Here is a 14273-nt window from a genome sequence, read left to right as displayed (position 1 = left end):
GGCCTGTGTATCTATCTCTACGCTTATCTCTCCCCTCCTGGGGTTAATTTGACAAAACAGGGTTGTTTCCAACACTTTCAAAAAGTCTTCCGAACCAACCCGACTATACTGTCCGAATCAACCACGCACAGACCATTTTTAACTAATGGCTTCTAGAAAAAAATAGCTAATGTGAGTCCAATTTGTGAGTTACTGTAGCTAACGACATAATAAGGCATAATAAGGCACGTAAATAACGCAGCTACAAAGTCTGGCACATTTTTGTGGAAATAAGAAGAATAGCTTATAAAATGGTTCACCGGGAATATCTTTGAAACGCATGTGTGGAAATTTTTGAAATTCTTGCACAAATTTGGCCACTCTTCAATACTCGATCCTTATTTTTGCCGAATTTTTTGGGATCAATTGGATTCTATAGTGGTAGTTTCTGGACCAACCCGTGTCCGAAACAATTCCGGTCACTCCTACTACTTTTTGTAGCTTGAACTTGCATACATGCATATTGTCTAAATCTTATAATTGTAGTTTTAAGGCCCTGTTTCCAATCTTGTCTTCTTATTTTGTTTGTGAAAAAAGAACAGTAGGATATTTACACCCTCCCTCTGTCTCGGACCCTCTAAAATGATTGAGTATCATTCGTGTTTACTGAACACGACAGGTATTTCGGAGATTTTGCTTTAGATTTGTCAAAATATTAACAGCAACCACAAAAAATCACAATAGCATTCCTAGATTATAGAAAAGAAAAAAAAATATATCTTTGAATAATTATAATTTGGTTCTGTTTCACTCATAATCAAACATACAGTTAATTGATACCTAAGCCAAACTAATAAAAAAAAATTATTGGTAATTTTGTAACAAACTGCTAAGTTTGTCGAACCAATATTTGGATTAACTGACGAGTAAATAGTTTACTGATTGATTTTCTATACATTCGAAAGGAGTAGTCAAAGTGGTAGTAGTAGTAATAGAAGTATTGGTAGTAGCAGTAGCAGTAGTCGTAGTAGTAATAGTAGTAGTAGTAGTAGCAGCAGTAGTAGTAGTGGTAGTAGTAGTAGTAGTAGTAGTAGTAGTAGTAGTAGTAGTAGTACTAGTAGTAGCATTAGTAGTAACAGTAGCGTTCCATATTGCATTTTAGGCGAATGAACACCCCCCTTACTATTTCCTTAAAGTTTCAAATTCATGCCTAAAGCCATTCCTGAGATACTTCCTTTTGGCAATCTGCATGCACATAGTATTCTTTGATTTAGTTCAGCTTCATCCACAATAGTCCCAAAATGCTTAGCTCGTTACCTATAACCTTAGTAATAGTGGTTGTCATAAAAGTAGTAATAGGGTTAGGAAGAGGAGTAGAAGCAATAGTAGTAATAGTAGTAGTAGTTTTATTAGAAGTTGTAGTAGTAGTAGTATTATCAGTAGTAGTAGTAGTAGTAGTGGTAGTAGTAGTAGTAGTAGTAGTAGTAGTAGTAGTAGTAGTAATAGTAGTAGTAGTAGTACTAGTAGTAGAAATAGTAGTAACAGTAGCGTGCCATATTGCATTTTAGGCAAATGAACACCCCCCTTACTATTTCCTTAAAGTTTCAAATTCATGCCTAAAGCCATTCCTGAGATACTTCCTTTTGGCAATCTGCATGCACATAGTATTCTTTATGCAGTTCAGCTTCATCCACATTAGTCCCAAAATGCTTAGCTTGTTACCTATAACCTTAGTAATAGTGGTTGTCATAAAAGTAGTAATAGGGTTAGGAAGAGGAGTAGAAGCAATAATAGTAATAGTAGTAGTAGTTGTATTAGTGGTAGTAGTAGTAGTAGTAGTAGTAGTAGTAGTAGTAGTAGTAGTAGTAGTAGTAGTAGTAGTAGTTGCTGTAGTAGTAGCAGTAGTAGTAGTAGTAGTAGTAGCAGTAGTAGCATTAGCAGCAGTAGTAGCATTAGCAGCAGTAGTAGCAGTAGTAGTAGTAGTAGCAGTAGTAGTATGCTGACACATAAGCTAATTTAAACAGAAGCTAAATTCCAAGGTGTCGGCACGCAGCACCGACACCTTGGAACTCTGGTGGAGGGAGTTTCCCCCGCTTGGCAGCATCCCTGGTGGCAGTGGTAGTAGTGGCTGTAGTAGTAGTAGGGGCAGCAGTAGCAGTTGTAGTATTAGTATTAGCAGTAGTAGTAGTAGAAGTAGTAGTAGTAGTAGTAGTAGTAGTAGTAGTAGTAGTAGTAGTAGTAGTAGTAGTAGCAGTAGTGGTGGTAGTAATAGTAGCAGTAGTAGTAGTATGCTGACACATAAACTAAATTTAAACTAAAAACAGAATTTAAATTCCAAGGTGTCGGCTCGCAGCACCAACACTTTCAAACTTTGGGGGGGGGGGGTCTTCTGCTTAGCAGCGTCCCTGGTGGCTGTAGTAGTAGTAGTGGAAGTAGTAGTAGTAGTAATATTAGAAGTAGTAGTAGGAGTAGTAGTAGTAGTAGTAGTAGTAGTAGTAGTAGTAGTAGTAGTATTAGTAGTAGTACTAGTAGTAGTAGTAGTAGTAGTAGTAGTAGTAGTAGTAGTAATGATACTAGCAGTAGTAGTAGAAGTAGCAATAGTAGTAGTAGTAGTAGCAGTAGAGGTAACAGTAGCGGCAAAAGTAGTAGTTGTTGTTGTAGTAGTAGTTGTAGTAGTAGTCGTAGCGGTAGGAGTAGTAGTAGTAGTTGTAGTGGCAGTAGCATTAGCAGTAGTAGTAGTAGAGATGTTAGGAGTAGTAATAGTAGCAGTAGTAGTAGTAATAGTGGCAGCAATAGTAGTGGTAGTAGTAGTAGCAGTAGTAGAAGATATAGTAGTAGTAATAGTAGTAGTAGTAGTAGTAGTTGTAGTTGTAGTTGTAGTAGTAGTATCAGTAGTAGTAGTAGTAGTGGTAGTAGTAGCAGCAGTATGAGTAGTTGTATTAGTAGTAGTAGTAGTAGTATTAGTTGCAGTAATAGCAATAGTAGTAGCAGTAGTAGTAATACCCGCAGTAATAGTAGTAGTAGTAATTGCAGTAGTATTAATAGTACTAGTAATGGCAGTACTAGTTGTATTAATAGTAGTAGCAGTAGTAGTAGTAGCAGTAGTAGTAGCAGTAATAGAAGTAGTAACAGCAGTAGTAGGGTGTTTTCGAAAGCTTCAACTTAGTACCCTAAGTCATTACTGAGATACACTCTTTTGACAATCTGGATGCTCATAGTGTGTTTTGATTAGTTCAGCACTCCCATCAACATTCCCTGAAAGCTTCACTTGAATGCCCTTTCTCTAATTGGACACCAGTGGTCAAATATGCCTTTTCCCGATAATAGATATTATGTGTGGAACATTGGCAAATTGCTTAACTTACAGCCCTTGTTCCAAGGACTGTGCTGGGGGGGGGGGTGAAATCCCCAAAACCATAGTAATTGGACCTTTCAACTGTGCTTAGAAAAATACCTGTCTCGAAATGGATGTATCTTGGGGAAAAGGGAGTTTGGAAGGGGAACTGGCTACCCTACAATGAATTTGACACTTTGGCTCTAAAAAAAACTTCTTCAATTTTAAACTGAATTGGCTCCTCCTGAAATTTCTATGACAACTCTTTCCATATAAAGTTCCTTGGTGAAAAAAACAAACAAACAAATAAGTATTACATAGAGCCCATTTTACTCATAAGCAGAGCTTTTACGTTGCCTATGATAGAAAAAGGGTGTTTTTTTTGGGGGGGGGGCTGGGGGTAGGAATTAATGTCTCATATCACTTCATTTAAACTAAGCCTGAATAAAGGTGCTCTGGGATGATACCAGCCTTCTAATTACAGGAAAAGTTTTCTGAAATTGATTTTAAAACTTTATCTAACTAAACTGATTTTCTTCATAATATAGTTATGTATAAAAGTGCTATTGTAAAAGTGCTATCAGGAACTTAGTTTTGAATGATTTTAAATGGTTGCATTTTACACCTCCTATTCATATACAATGTTTCAATTTATTTAAAGGCATGTATACAATATATTTAAACATCGGAGAGCCCTATTGTTGTAGAGGTGCTCCCATCTATACAAGTGTGGAGTTTTTTTTTTCTGGAGCATTTTTTTTCTCTTAGAAGCAAAGACACAGATATGTTTTTATCTGTCCTTTTTATGAGGGGATAATTATCCTGGATAATTGTCCGGGGTAGAGGAAATTTTACATATGAGGGATTTTATGCGGGGCAATTTCCGGGGGAAATCGTCAATGGAGGGGCGATGGATTTGCCCAGCATGATTTGAAAAACTATCAGAGCCTAATTAAATTTTTTTCAACTAAAAGTAAGAAGCAACATTAAATGCTTAAAAGCAAACAGACAATATTCCGTATATGAGGGAGTCAGTCCCCTCTTCAATCCCTTGCTCTTTATACTAAAGCTTAACTTTGTGCCTCAATTCATTATGACAACTTCTGAAAAACAAAGACCGTTTAGTTGGAATAAGAAGCCTTTTTAAAGGACTAAAAATCTTCAGCGTAACCGTGGTAAGAGGAGGAGGTAGCCCCCTCACATATATGAAGTAATTTCGGTTTGTTTCTTGTTTTAACGAATTGTGTTCTAAATTTTGAGTGTCATGTATATAGTACCCTGCACGCTGTTTCATTTATTGAACTTTATAAGGTATAGGATTCAAATGGTTCTTGAGTTATTATCCTTGTCCTAATCCCTTGTCCATATCCTTGTCCTTGGTCCTGAAATTAGTTAAGAACAACCCCAATTTAGATCTAAAAAATTATTGACTTGGGTACTGAACTCACTGTTTTAGTGAGATCCCCGTGCATAACACTAATATATTGGTTCAGTTTAATAAAGCGTCTACCTAAACAATCAATACTTTTTCTTATATATTATTTGAAAAAACATATGTAATTTTACACAAGTTTTATATTTCAGATAAAGAAGATGTGCTACAAATCAGCTTTTGATCTAGTCTTGCAATGTTGCCCTGATCTCAGTATTTTCCCCCCATTTTCCGAAGTTTTACTCAACCTTGATCGGTATCGTTCCAGAAGAAGCCCAAGTCCTTCATTTTACACAGAGCGATTTCCAGAGTTGCGAGACAATACTAGTTCGGAGTTTCAAAGCAAACGGGCTGACGCATGGTGCTAAGAAACATTCCTGATATGTGTATCTAATTTGTTGTAACAGAAATCAAAATTAAACCTAATGGCTATTTTACGCTTAAGTTTGCAAACGGATAAAAGTTCTATTACTCTTAAGTTTTCAGAGGTTCTGCTTAAGGTTTCACGGGTTTTGTGTCAAGAAATACCAAAGATATGTTTTTAGGCTCAAGAGAAATTTCTTTGCGAGCTTCAAAGCAAATATGCTGATGTCCATGTTGCTGTGAATTATGAATGTAACACATGTTACCATCGTGAAATATAATTGTTTTTTTAATTTGTTTCTTTTTTAATTCATTGTAATTTATTGAAGTTTTCAAATTGTTTTAATAATCCAAGCAGATAGTGTATTTCACAATCTTTTTTATACTGCTTGTTTTTGAATGGCAAATTTAAATTTCGTTAATTTTATATATTGGGAAATCAGTGCAAATAGTCTATTTTTTCAAATTATCTATTTTACAAGCTAATTTTTTTAGATTTATTGAATATTAAAGAATTCTTTTCGTTTCTTCTCAATGTTAACCATGAGCAGGTTACACTACGTGCAACCATGAAAATCCCCCTCCCAAAAAAAATTGTTTGAAGGACTGTCTATCCTAGCACTAAACAAATTGAGAATTATGTTCGTCATTTTAAGTTTTAGGTCAATGTTATTCCATAAATACAATTTCATTCATTGTTGTTCAATCCCATGTCAAATTGAAAAATTCTCATTATCATGTCTCCATTTTTTTTTTTTTGCTTCTAATTTTATCAGCAGGAAAGTACCTTAAAATATTTTCCTCAAACAAACTCCCTAAGTCTCCTAAGAGGGAAAATACCTCCCACTCTCGAGAAAAAAGGATTGTGTATTCTAATATAGAAGCTGAACTGGACCAAATACTAATAGTTCACGCATGTAATAAGGTCTAGAATGTAAAGTTTTCCTTGTATGTAGAAGAATAAATTGTAGGAGATTTAATTCAAAACCTTATTTGCCAAAATTTCAGTCACCGCGCACACACCTAAATTTAGTTTTTAAGAAGTTAATTTTTGCGCTTGGAGTTTTACGATTTTGAAGAGATCAGCTGGAACATGTCAAACAACAGAAATTGGCAACGAAATTTTTCAATGAATGAATGAATTTATTTTTGACCAGCAAGTAAAACAAAGCAAATGCAGAGTACAATATAAGAGGAGAAAATAAAAACAACAATATGAAAGCAAAACAATATAAAAAGCAATGCAAAACAATATAAAAAGGAGAAAATATAGAAACAAGAATATTAAAAGCAAACTATGTAAAACAGCATAAAAAGCAATGCAAAACAATATTAAAAGGAGAAAAAAATAACTATATAAAGAGTAAAACAATATAAAAAGCAATGCAAAATAATATAAAAAGGAGCAAAACAAGGAAATAACAATACAAAAAGCAAAACAATATAAAAGGCACAAAAATGAAGAAACAACAATATAAAAATCAAAACAACATAAAATAATATAAAAAGCAATGCAAAGCAATATAAAAAGGATAAAAAAGAAAATAACAATATAAAAAGTAAAACAATATATAATCGAATAAAAAGCAATGCAAGACAATATAAAAAGGAGAAAAAAAGGAAACAACAATATAAAAAGAAAAACAATACAAAAATAAAAAAAAGCAATGCAAAACAATGGGAAAAGGAGAAAAAAGGAAAATAAACAAATAAAAAGCAAAACAACACAAAAAGGAGAGAAAAAATAAAATAACAATACAAAAAGCAAAACATTATAAAATGCAATGCAGAATAATATAAAAAGGAGGAAGACAAAAAGAAAATAGAAAACTACCACGAAAAGACACAACAGACAGCGAACTTCACATATAACTAAAAATGGTCTGAACTGGGTGGTATGGACCCAAATGGTGTTGTGTATTACGTAATAAGCTAGACAACAGTTCAGCTAGCTGCATCAGGGTATATGGCAGCAGAAACTTGTCAACAATTTTCCTGTTCCGGTATTGTACATTGCTTATACAAGATTAAGCTTTTAATTTAGTTAATTTAGCGTTCTTAGGTGGAGAATTCCATCAGATATAACAAAACATATTTTAGTATTTGAAATCAAAAATTTCGCATATTTGACTGCTTTCACTACTGTAGCTTACAATACTCTAATCTTGGTTCGTAGACTTGTCTTCCTGTTATTTCAAACTTTTTTCAACTGTGAGAATACACTATGGGTCTTGACTACTCTGCTTTTATATATTCACTATATCCACCATCTCCACTAATTAAACTACCCAGGATAATGCATAGGATTAATCTTCTTATCACCTAGAATCACCTCCTCGCCTTCATTCATTCTTAGTCCAAGCGACTTATTTTCCTTGACATTAACTGTCAAACGTATAGTTGCTACTTGAACTGTCAAACCACCGAAAATTATTTCATTTTGCTGATATTTTTATCTAGAACACTCAACTCATCTGTGTCATCTAACTCTATAAGAGTTTTACCTTTCCATTGTATTCTATATTCAATATTCTTTCTTTTGTATTCCATAGCCTTTGCCGTGTTTTATAGGATAAAGCCCATAATAGTAATCCATTTAAAAAGGATTAGGTAACAACCCTGATTCTATCCTTATTTAACACTAAGCCAGCAACTGACACACCTTCCAAGATTGATAACAGCAATGTTGTTCTCAGACATACCACCAATGACGTTAATGTACATAACTTTTCATTGTAATTTCATTGAGATTTCATTGTAATCTTATTATTTGTTAATAATTTTTTCCCCATAAGAACTTCATATTGAAGAAGGTTGTCATAAGAACTTTTTTAAGGAGTTCATGCAATAAGAATTCAAAGCTTTAGTGCCATCTTTAAAACTCGAAAATAACCTGAGGGCAACCAGCCTCCTTTCCATCCTCTTTTTGACTGCTATCCCCCAAAGACATCCGATAAGAATTTTGAAATAATCATTTTGTTCAAAATAGTCCAAAGATCAAATAACCATATCTTCTGGGTTGATATACCCCCCCCCCCAAAGTCCCCGAGGCAAAACAAAATAAGTTATGCAAGTTGTCGAATGTTTAGATATAAGGTTTTTATTTTGAAAAAATGGTATATCTGATCCTGGGTTTCCAATAAGGATTAGGGAACTAAGGTCCATATTTCGGGAAATTTTTTGTAGGAACGTGGAACAAAATCAAAACTCACTATATGCATGCTGGTTGTCAAAAGGTCCTATCAGGAATATAAAAGGAACGGACTGGGGGTATTAAGTCGAAAATTTCAGGATATATCGAGGGGAATGTTGAAGAGGAGTTACAGGAAAACAATCCCCCTGCCCTTTTTAGATGTCTTCTCTCCTCAACACTGATCAAAATTTTTGAAAAGGCTATTTTTCAAAATTTTCTAAAGGTCAAACAACTATGCCTCATGGGATGACTTAATCCCTCACAGTCGTTGGGACAAGGGCTGTAAGCTTTGCAAGTTTCCAATAATTTACACATAAGATTTGTTATTCCGAAAAGGGGGCATGTTTGAACCTCGGTCTCCAAAAAGACTTAGGGTACTAAGGTGAAGCTTTCAAAAAATGCTGAGGTGGATGCCAAACAAAATCACAACACAATATATGCATGATAGAGTAAGAAAAAGAGCCAAGAATATCAAGTTGAAATTTTCAGGGCATGTCGAGGGGGATCTTAAAGACTAACTGAAGGGCAACCATCCCCTGTGCCCGTTTTATATGCTCCCTCCCCTCAACATTGATCGAAATTTTGAAAAAGATATTTTTTTCAGGACAATCAAAAGATTAAATAACCATACCTCCAGAGATCATTTAACTCCCCACGATCCCTGGGGTAAGGGCTGATAGTTATGCAACTAAGGATTATTTATTGTGACAAGGATGGGATGTTCCATCCTGGGTCATCAAAAAGTCGTAAGGTACTAATGTGAGAGTTTCAGAAAATGCTGAGGGGGATGACGAACAAAATCAAAACACACTGTATGCATGATGGTGATCGAAAGAACCGGTTGAGGGTATTAAATTGGAACTTTCAGGGCATGCTGAGAAGATTGTTGACGATAAATTGAAGAACTAAAAAATATGCCTCTGGGGATGCAAGGACCCCAGTTGCCCCGGGGGGAAGGAATGGAAATTATGAAATTTGCCCAACTTTTGAATGCAGGATGTATCATTGAGAAAGAGGGGAATGTTTGGTCCTAGGTGTGTCCGTAAATGCTAATGGTATTAAGGAAAATTTCAAAAAATATTGAGGGGTACGTTCAGTCTACATATATCTTTAGAGGTCTCAATGTTTCGCTGATCGATTATGCCGACGACATTTTGAACGCGAGTAGAACACTTATAGGCATCGAAGAGACTTTCCCTGTTTTGAGTAAGGAGTATGGTTACATAGGTCTTTCTTTCAATCCCCAGAAGAGTGAAGTTCTCGTATATAATAGCCGCGTTAAAGAGAGTGTACCAGTTGATGTTGTTTTTGGAATTTATACGATTAAGTCTTCGTCTAAGATTATGTACCTCGGCCTTCCCATTTGTAGCGATCTTAAAGTAACCCGCGATTGCCTTGTTTCGTTGTTCGCTGTAAAGACACGCAGAGCTTATGGAATTCTCGTTTCAATGAAGAGCCACTTTACCCGTTTTCTATTCGCAAGGGTATATAACGCTTTTGTTCTGCCACATGTGCTAGCCCTATCCCCGTTTTGGAAAATATTTACCTCGTCTGATCGCCGCAATATTCGGTCTATTTTCTACAGATATGGCAAATATCTGCTTCGTCTTCCAGTTTGGATGAGGAATTCAAATATATATCTGAAGAGTATGGTATAGCCGACCCGCTTATACCTGTACTGAATCGCCGTGTTCGATTTGCAAAGGCGTTTGAACCAAGTCTTTCTTCATTATATGTCGTAATAACTTAAACTTGTCTTTTTTGTTTGTCGTAGGAATGTTCTTAATCTTGTTTTTCTGTAGTTTAGTTTTCTTCGGATATTTTTCTTTTTTCTTTTTTTTCTTTTCTTGTACTCCATTTACAACATTTTGTATGTTTAATAATGGGTAATAAAAAAAATAATAGTAATATATATATATATATAGACATAGTGTCCCAGTTATCACTATACCAGCTTTCCCAATGCTACCTGGTGGCACCATTTTTGGATTTATTTGCTTTTCTCAAAGATAGCGCTAGTGAACTTAGAAACTCCTAGCACCTTCTAAACCCTGATGAATTCTTGATGAAACCTTGATGAATAACACCTGAAAACAGTTTGGATTTAATACCTTCGGGCGTTCAGGTATGGCCAAGCATTGAAAATCCTAAAAATAATAACTAAACAACCATAAAAACTTACTTTTTCAAACTTGTTGAAAAAAACGAAAGAGTCTTTCAGAGACGTCTTTTAAGGAATATCTAACTGAATATCGCCGTAGTTTTATGACATTTTGAATACTGCTTACTTTTATATGTTTATATTTGAAAGTTCAGTAAAAATGTCAGAAAATATGCGCATGCCCTTTAGATAACATTATGTCCCAGTTTTCCCCATTATTACGTCCCAGATATGGTGGGTATCGTGATAACTAGAAGAAAATGACTAACTCTAGACTTCTGCCAGTTTCAAAAAAAGTAACAGCCCTAAAAATGAGTAAAAATTTCTGGAGAAACGAGAATATTTAGGTTGGTCTTTGAAGCGTTTAGATACTTTAATTAAGACTCAAGCAATACCCAAAAGAACATATTTTTTTTTGTCCCAATGATGGTCGGTCTCCCCTAAAGAGCCATAATAAACTTAAGACCAGCTGCAATAATGTCCAATGCTAATTCAAGTTCAAAATAACATGAAATTATTATCGAAAAATAAAAGAAACCCAAGACAAACAAAAATTGAAAAATATGATCATTTCAAATATAAAGATAAGAGATATTAAATAAATATGATGAATAAATATACCTTAAGACGAACAAAAATTATTATAAACGGTAGTTTTTCTACAGCTCCGTCCCCTCTCCCTTAACTGTAAAACGTCAAAGAATATTGCGATATTTGTACTTTACTTAAAACAAAATATATTATAAATATTTATTTTCTATTAATGACCTTGGAAAATAAACAGAAATTAAACTTAAACAAATTCTGAAGTTCCAAGACTGCCAGGAATCAATAACATCATATATTAAATATTCAGTTTATTTTCATTTTTTTTCTAGTCATTTAGGTTATTATAGTAACTTTTTTTTTGTTTTTCGTTGATATCTAGAAAAATTAAGTATAATGTTCAAAAAAATGTAGTTTTCAATAAAACACAGGTGACACATTAGGCTATAGAACTTGTACGGTAATAGGGGAGGGTGAAAGGGGCAGCAGCCAAACTTCTGTTTGTAGCAATTTTTGTTCGTTTTGAGTTTGACTTTAAATCAGTATGTCAGTATCTGGTATCTTAATGTTCGGTATGATCATTTGTTTTAATTTCTGTTCGTTTTGGTTTTCTTTGGTTCTTTGATAGGTAATCTATGGTTGTTTCTTTTCTTTGAAAAACTTATTTTTCTAAAAAAAAATTAATTAACACTATACAAGGACAGATCTTTCACTATCGTACTTCCGTTAACCGATTCAGGAATATTTTGTTAAAATTTATTTGATGGTTTAATAGGCTTAAAAATAGGCAAGCTTAAAAAAAACAGGCCCAATGGATGAATTTGAGATATTATCCCGGAATAAAAGAAGATGAAGAGGTGACATTGGGTAAGGAGAAAACCGATCAAGTGGAAAACTTCACTTACCTATATGGCTTTATTAATAAAGATGGTGGATGCAGTTAAGATGTTAAAACTAGAATAGCCGACGTCCAGATTTCTTGATTTTCAAGTTTGAAAAAATAGGAAGACATAGACATAGACATATGTTTATTAAGATCGGACAGCGTAGCCATGGCTAATTTCTGTCGTCTTTACAACAATAAGGAAAAAAAAATACAAATAACACTATAATAACACTATAAGAACACTAACAAGTGAATACTAATAACACTAAGTCTTGTTGTATGCTTCTACACAAAAGGGGACAAACGTGTTTTTGTAGTGGTTGGTCCAGCAGACAAGGGGTTTTAGCTCCGACTGGGATCTGGTTCTGTGGTTAACAGGAGCATCGGGTGGGAGGATCAGTCTGTGATGGGGCGAAGATAGCAGTGACTTGCCGAGGGACATGATCAGTGATAATCGTCTGTCGCTGAGAGATTCAAGGTTCAGTTCTTGCAAGAATTTGTAGTAGTCGTCACTTCTGTTACCAACGATTATGTTAACTGCTCGTTTCTGCAAAGATTCAAGGTCATCGCAAAGGTAGTGGGTGCTCTGGACAAAAGGTCCCCAGACAGCGACGGCGTATTCGAGTAGAGGTCTCACACACGTAATATAGGCATTTTTTAGGCTTTGAGTGTCGCAGCCAAACCTGCGCATTAGGACTAGGGTCTGAAGTGATGCATTGCCAGCCTTAATAACCTTCTCCATGTGTTCGGTGAATGTGCAGTCCATCGATAATGTGACTCCGAGGATTTTTGCAGGTGGAACAACAGGGAAAGGGACTTGCGGGAATTCCAGATCACGTTTTAAGGGGCAAAACCTAAGGATCATTGATTTATCTGCATTCAGTGTCAGCTTGTAACGTTCACAGTCCTCAGAGAAGGATGCCAGAAGGATCTCGCTGAACTCACGTTCGATTACACCTTCTCTCACGAGGTATTTGAGGACAAATAATAAATCGTCGACGAATTTGAGTCGCTCTTCGAAATTCTGAAAGAGGAAGTTGATGAGGGAGATAAATATGAAACCAGCAAGTCTTGTACCCTGAGGGGCTCCACAGGTAAGTTTAGACCAGTATGAGATCAAGTCACCTTCAAACAATGGGAATACACACTGCATTCTGTCCTGAAGGAAGCTCATCACTAATGCAAGAGACCGCTTCTGTGCGCCCATTGCTCGCATATTTTTTGCTGCCGTAAGATAACAAATCAGGTCAAATGCCTTCCTGAAATCGGCGAGAGCTAGGTCGATGAAGGTACTGCCCTTGTCAAGCCACTTAAAGATAATGTCAACTAGGCGCACGAGGTATATCGAGGTATTGCAACCTTTGAGGCCGCCATACTGGTAACGGTCTATGTTTTCCCGCGTTTGCTTGAGCAATTCACGCAGGATGAATGACTCGGTGACTTGTGCAAAGGTAGATGTGATTGATATCGGTCGTAACTCGTTGCAAGATTTGGGTGTTTTAGTCTTTGGTATAACACGCACAAATGCACGTTTCCAGCAAGACGGGAAAATTGACTGGGCGAAACATTCTCTGATGATGTGTCCAAGTGGCTTGGCCAGGAAAAGAGAAAACTCTCGTATTAACCTTATAGGCAGCTCTTCAGGAAAAGAGCTACTGGATGGACTCAACTTGTTCAGCTCTTTGAAAACTTGATACTCAACTATTTCGATTTCACCTTCGTCAGGGCATGTTGACAGTAGATTCTCTATTTCAGTGTTAGTTGGGGCAGGAAAGGATGTACAAATGTCAGTAAAGTAATTGTTGACGTCATTTGCATTCATGAGTGACCCATCATCGTTCAGAATACGGATACTGGATGATACTCTTTTTCCAGCAATCTGCCTTACTAGACGGTGTCATTTACGGGGATCCTTTTTTATTTCAGGGCCCGAAAGGGATTTTCTGAAGGACTTTCTTGCCTCGCGACAAAGGCTAACGATTTTGTTTCTTAATGATCGTAACGATGTTGCGTCACCACTTGACTGCCTTACAGTGGTTTTTCGCGAATCAGCTGTTTAATTTTTGGAGTGATCCAGGGCTTGTCAGATTCACACACGACAAATTGCTTTTCCGGGAAAACTTCTAATTATTTGTCATAGAGTAGGGACGGAAATATTTCTGCTTTCTTGTTGACATCGCTTTCGTTGTATACTTCGCTGAAGCAATGAGTACCGACCCACATTCCGTACGTATTAATAGCAGACTTCGAGATAGGTCTCCGGAGTACTTTTATTTTCTTAAGCTTCTTGATTTCACTTTTTGCCTTCATTAGCAGAGTGTGATGGTCCGATTTACCCAATGGCCCGTTCGAGGACACGTCTTTGTAATATGGAGCAAG

General features: G+C 35.8%; 1 protein-coding gene across 1 annotated transcript in view; it reads left to right on the top strand.

Moving 5' to 3' along the window:
- LOC148952719 (uncharacterized) overlaps positions 1-5113 on the top strand; it is a 118746-nt gene extending 113633 nt beyond the window's left edge. The window contains exon 9 of the mRNA XM_089087377.1: positions 4898-5113. Within this exon, the coding sequence (XP_088943503.1) occupies positions 4898-5113 (216 nt within the window). The remainder of the gene's footprint in view (positions 1-4897) is intronic.
- Positions 5114-14273: the final 9160 nt, after the last annotated feature.

Source organism: Artemia sp. Qi Xiang Cuo, chromosome 4, assembly GCF_049724085.1.
Source record: "Artemia sp. Qi Xiang Cuo chromosome 4, ASM4972408v1, whole genome shotgun sequence".
Taxonomy (NCBI): Eukaryota; Metazoa; Arthropoda; class Branchiopoda; order Anostraca; family Artemiidae; genus Artemia; species Artemia sp. Qi Xiang Cuo.
This window is presented reverse-complemented; position numbering and strand designations above follow the sequence as displayed.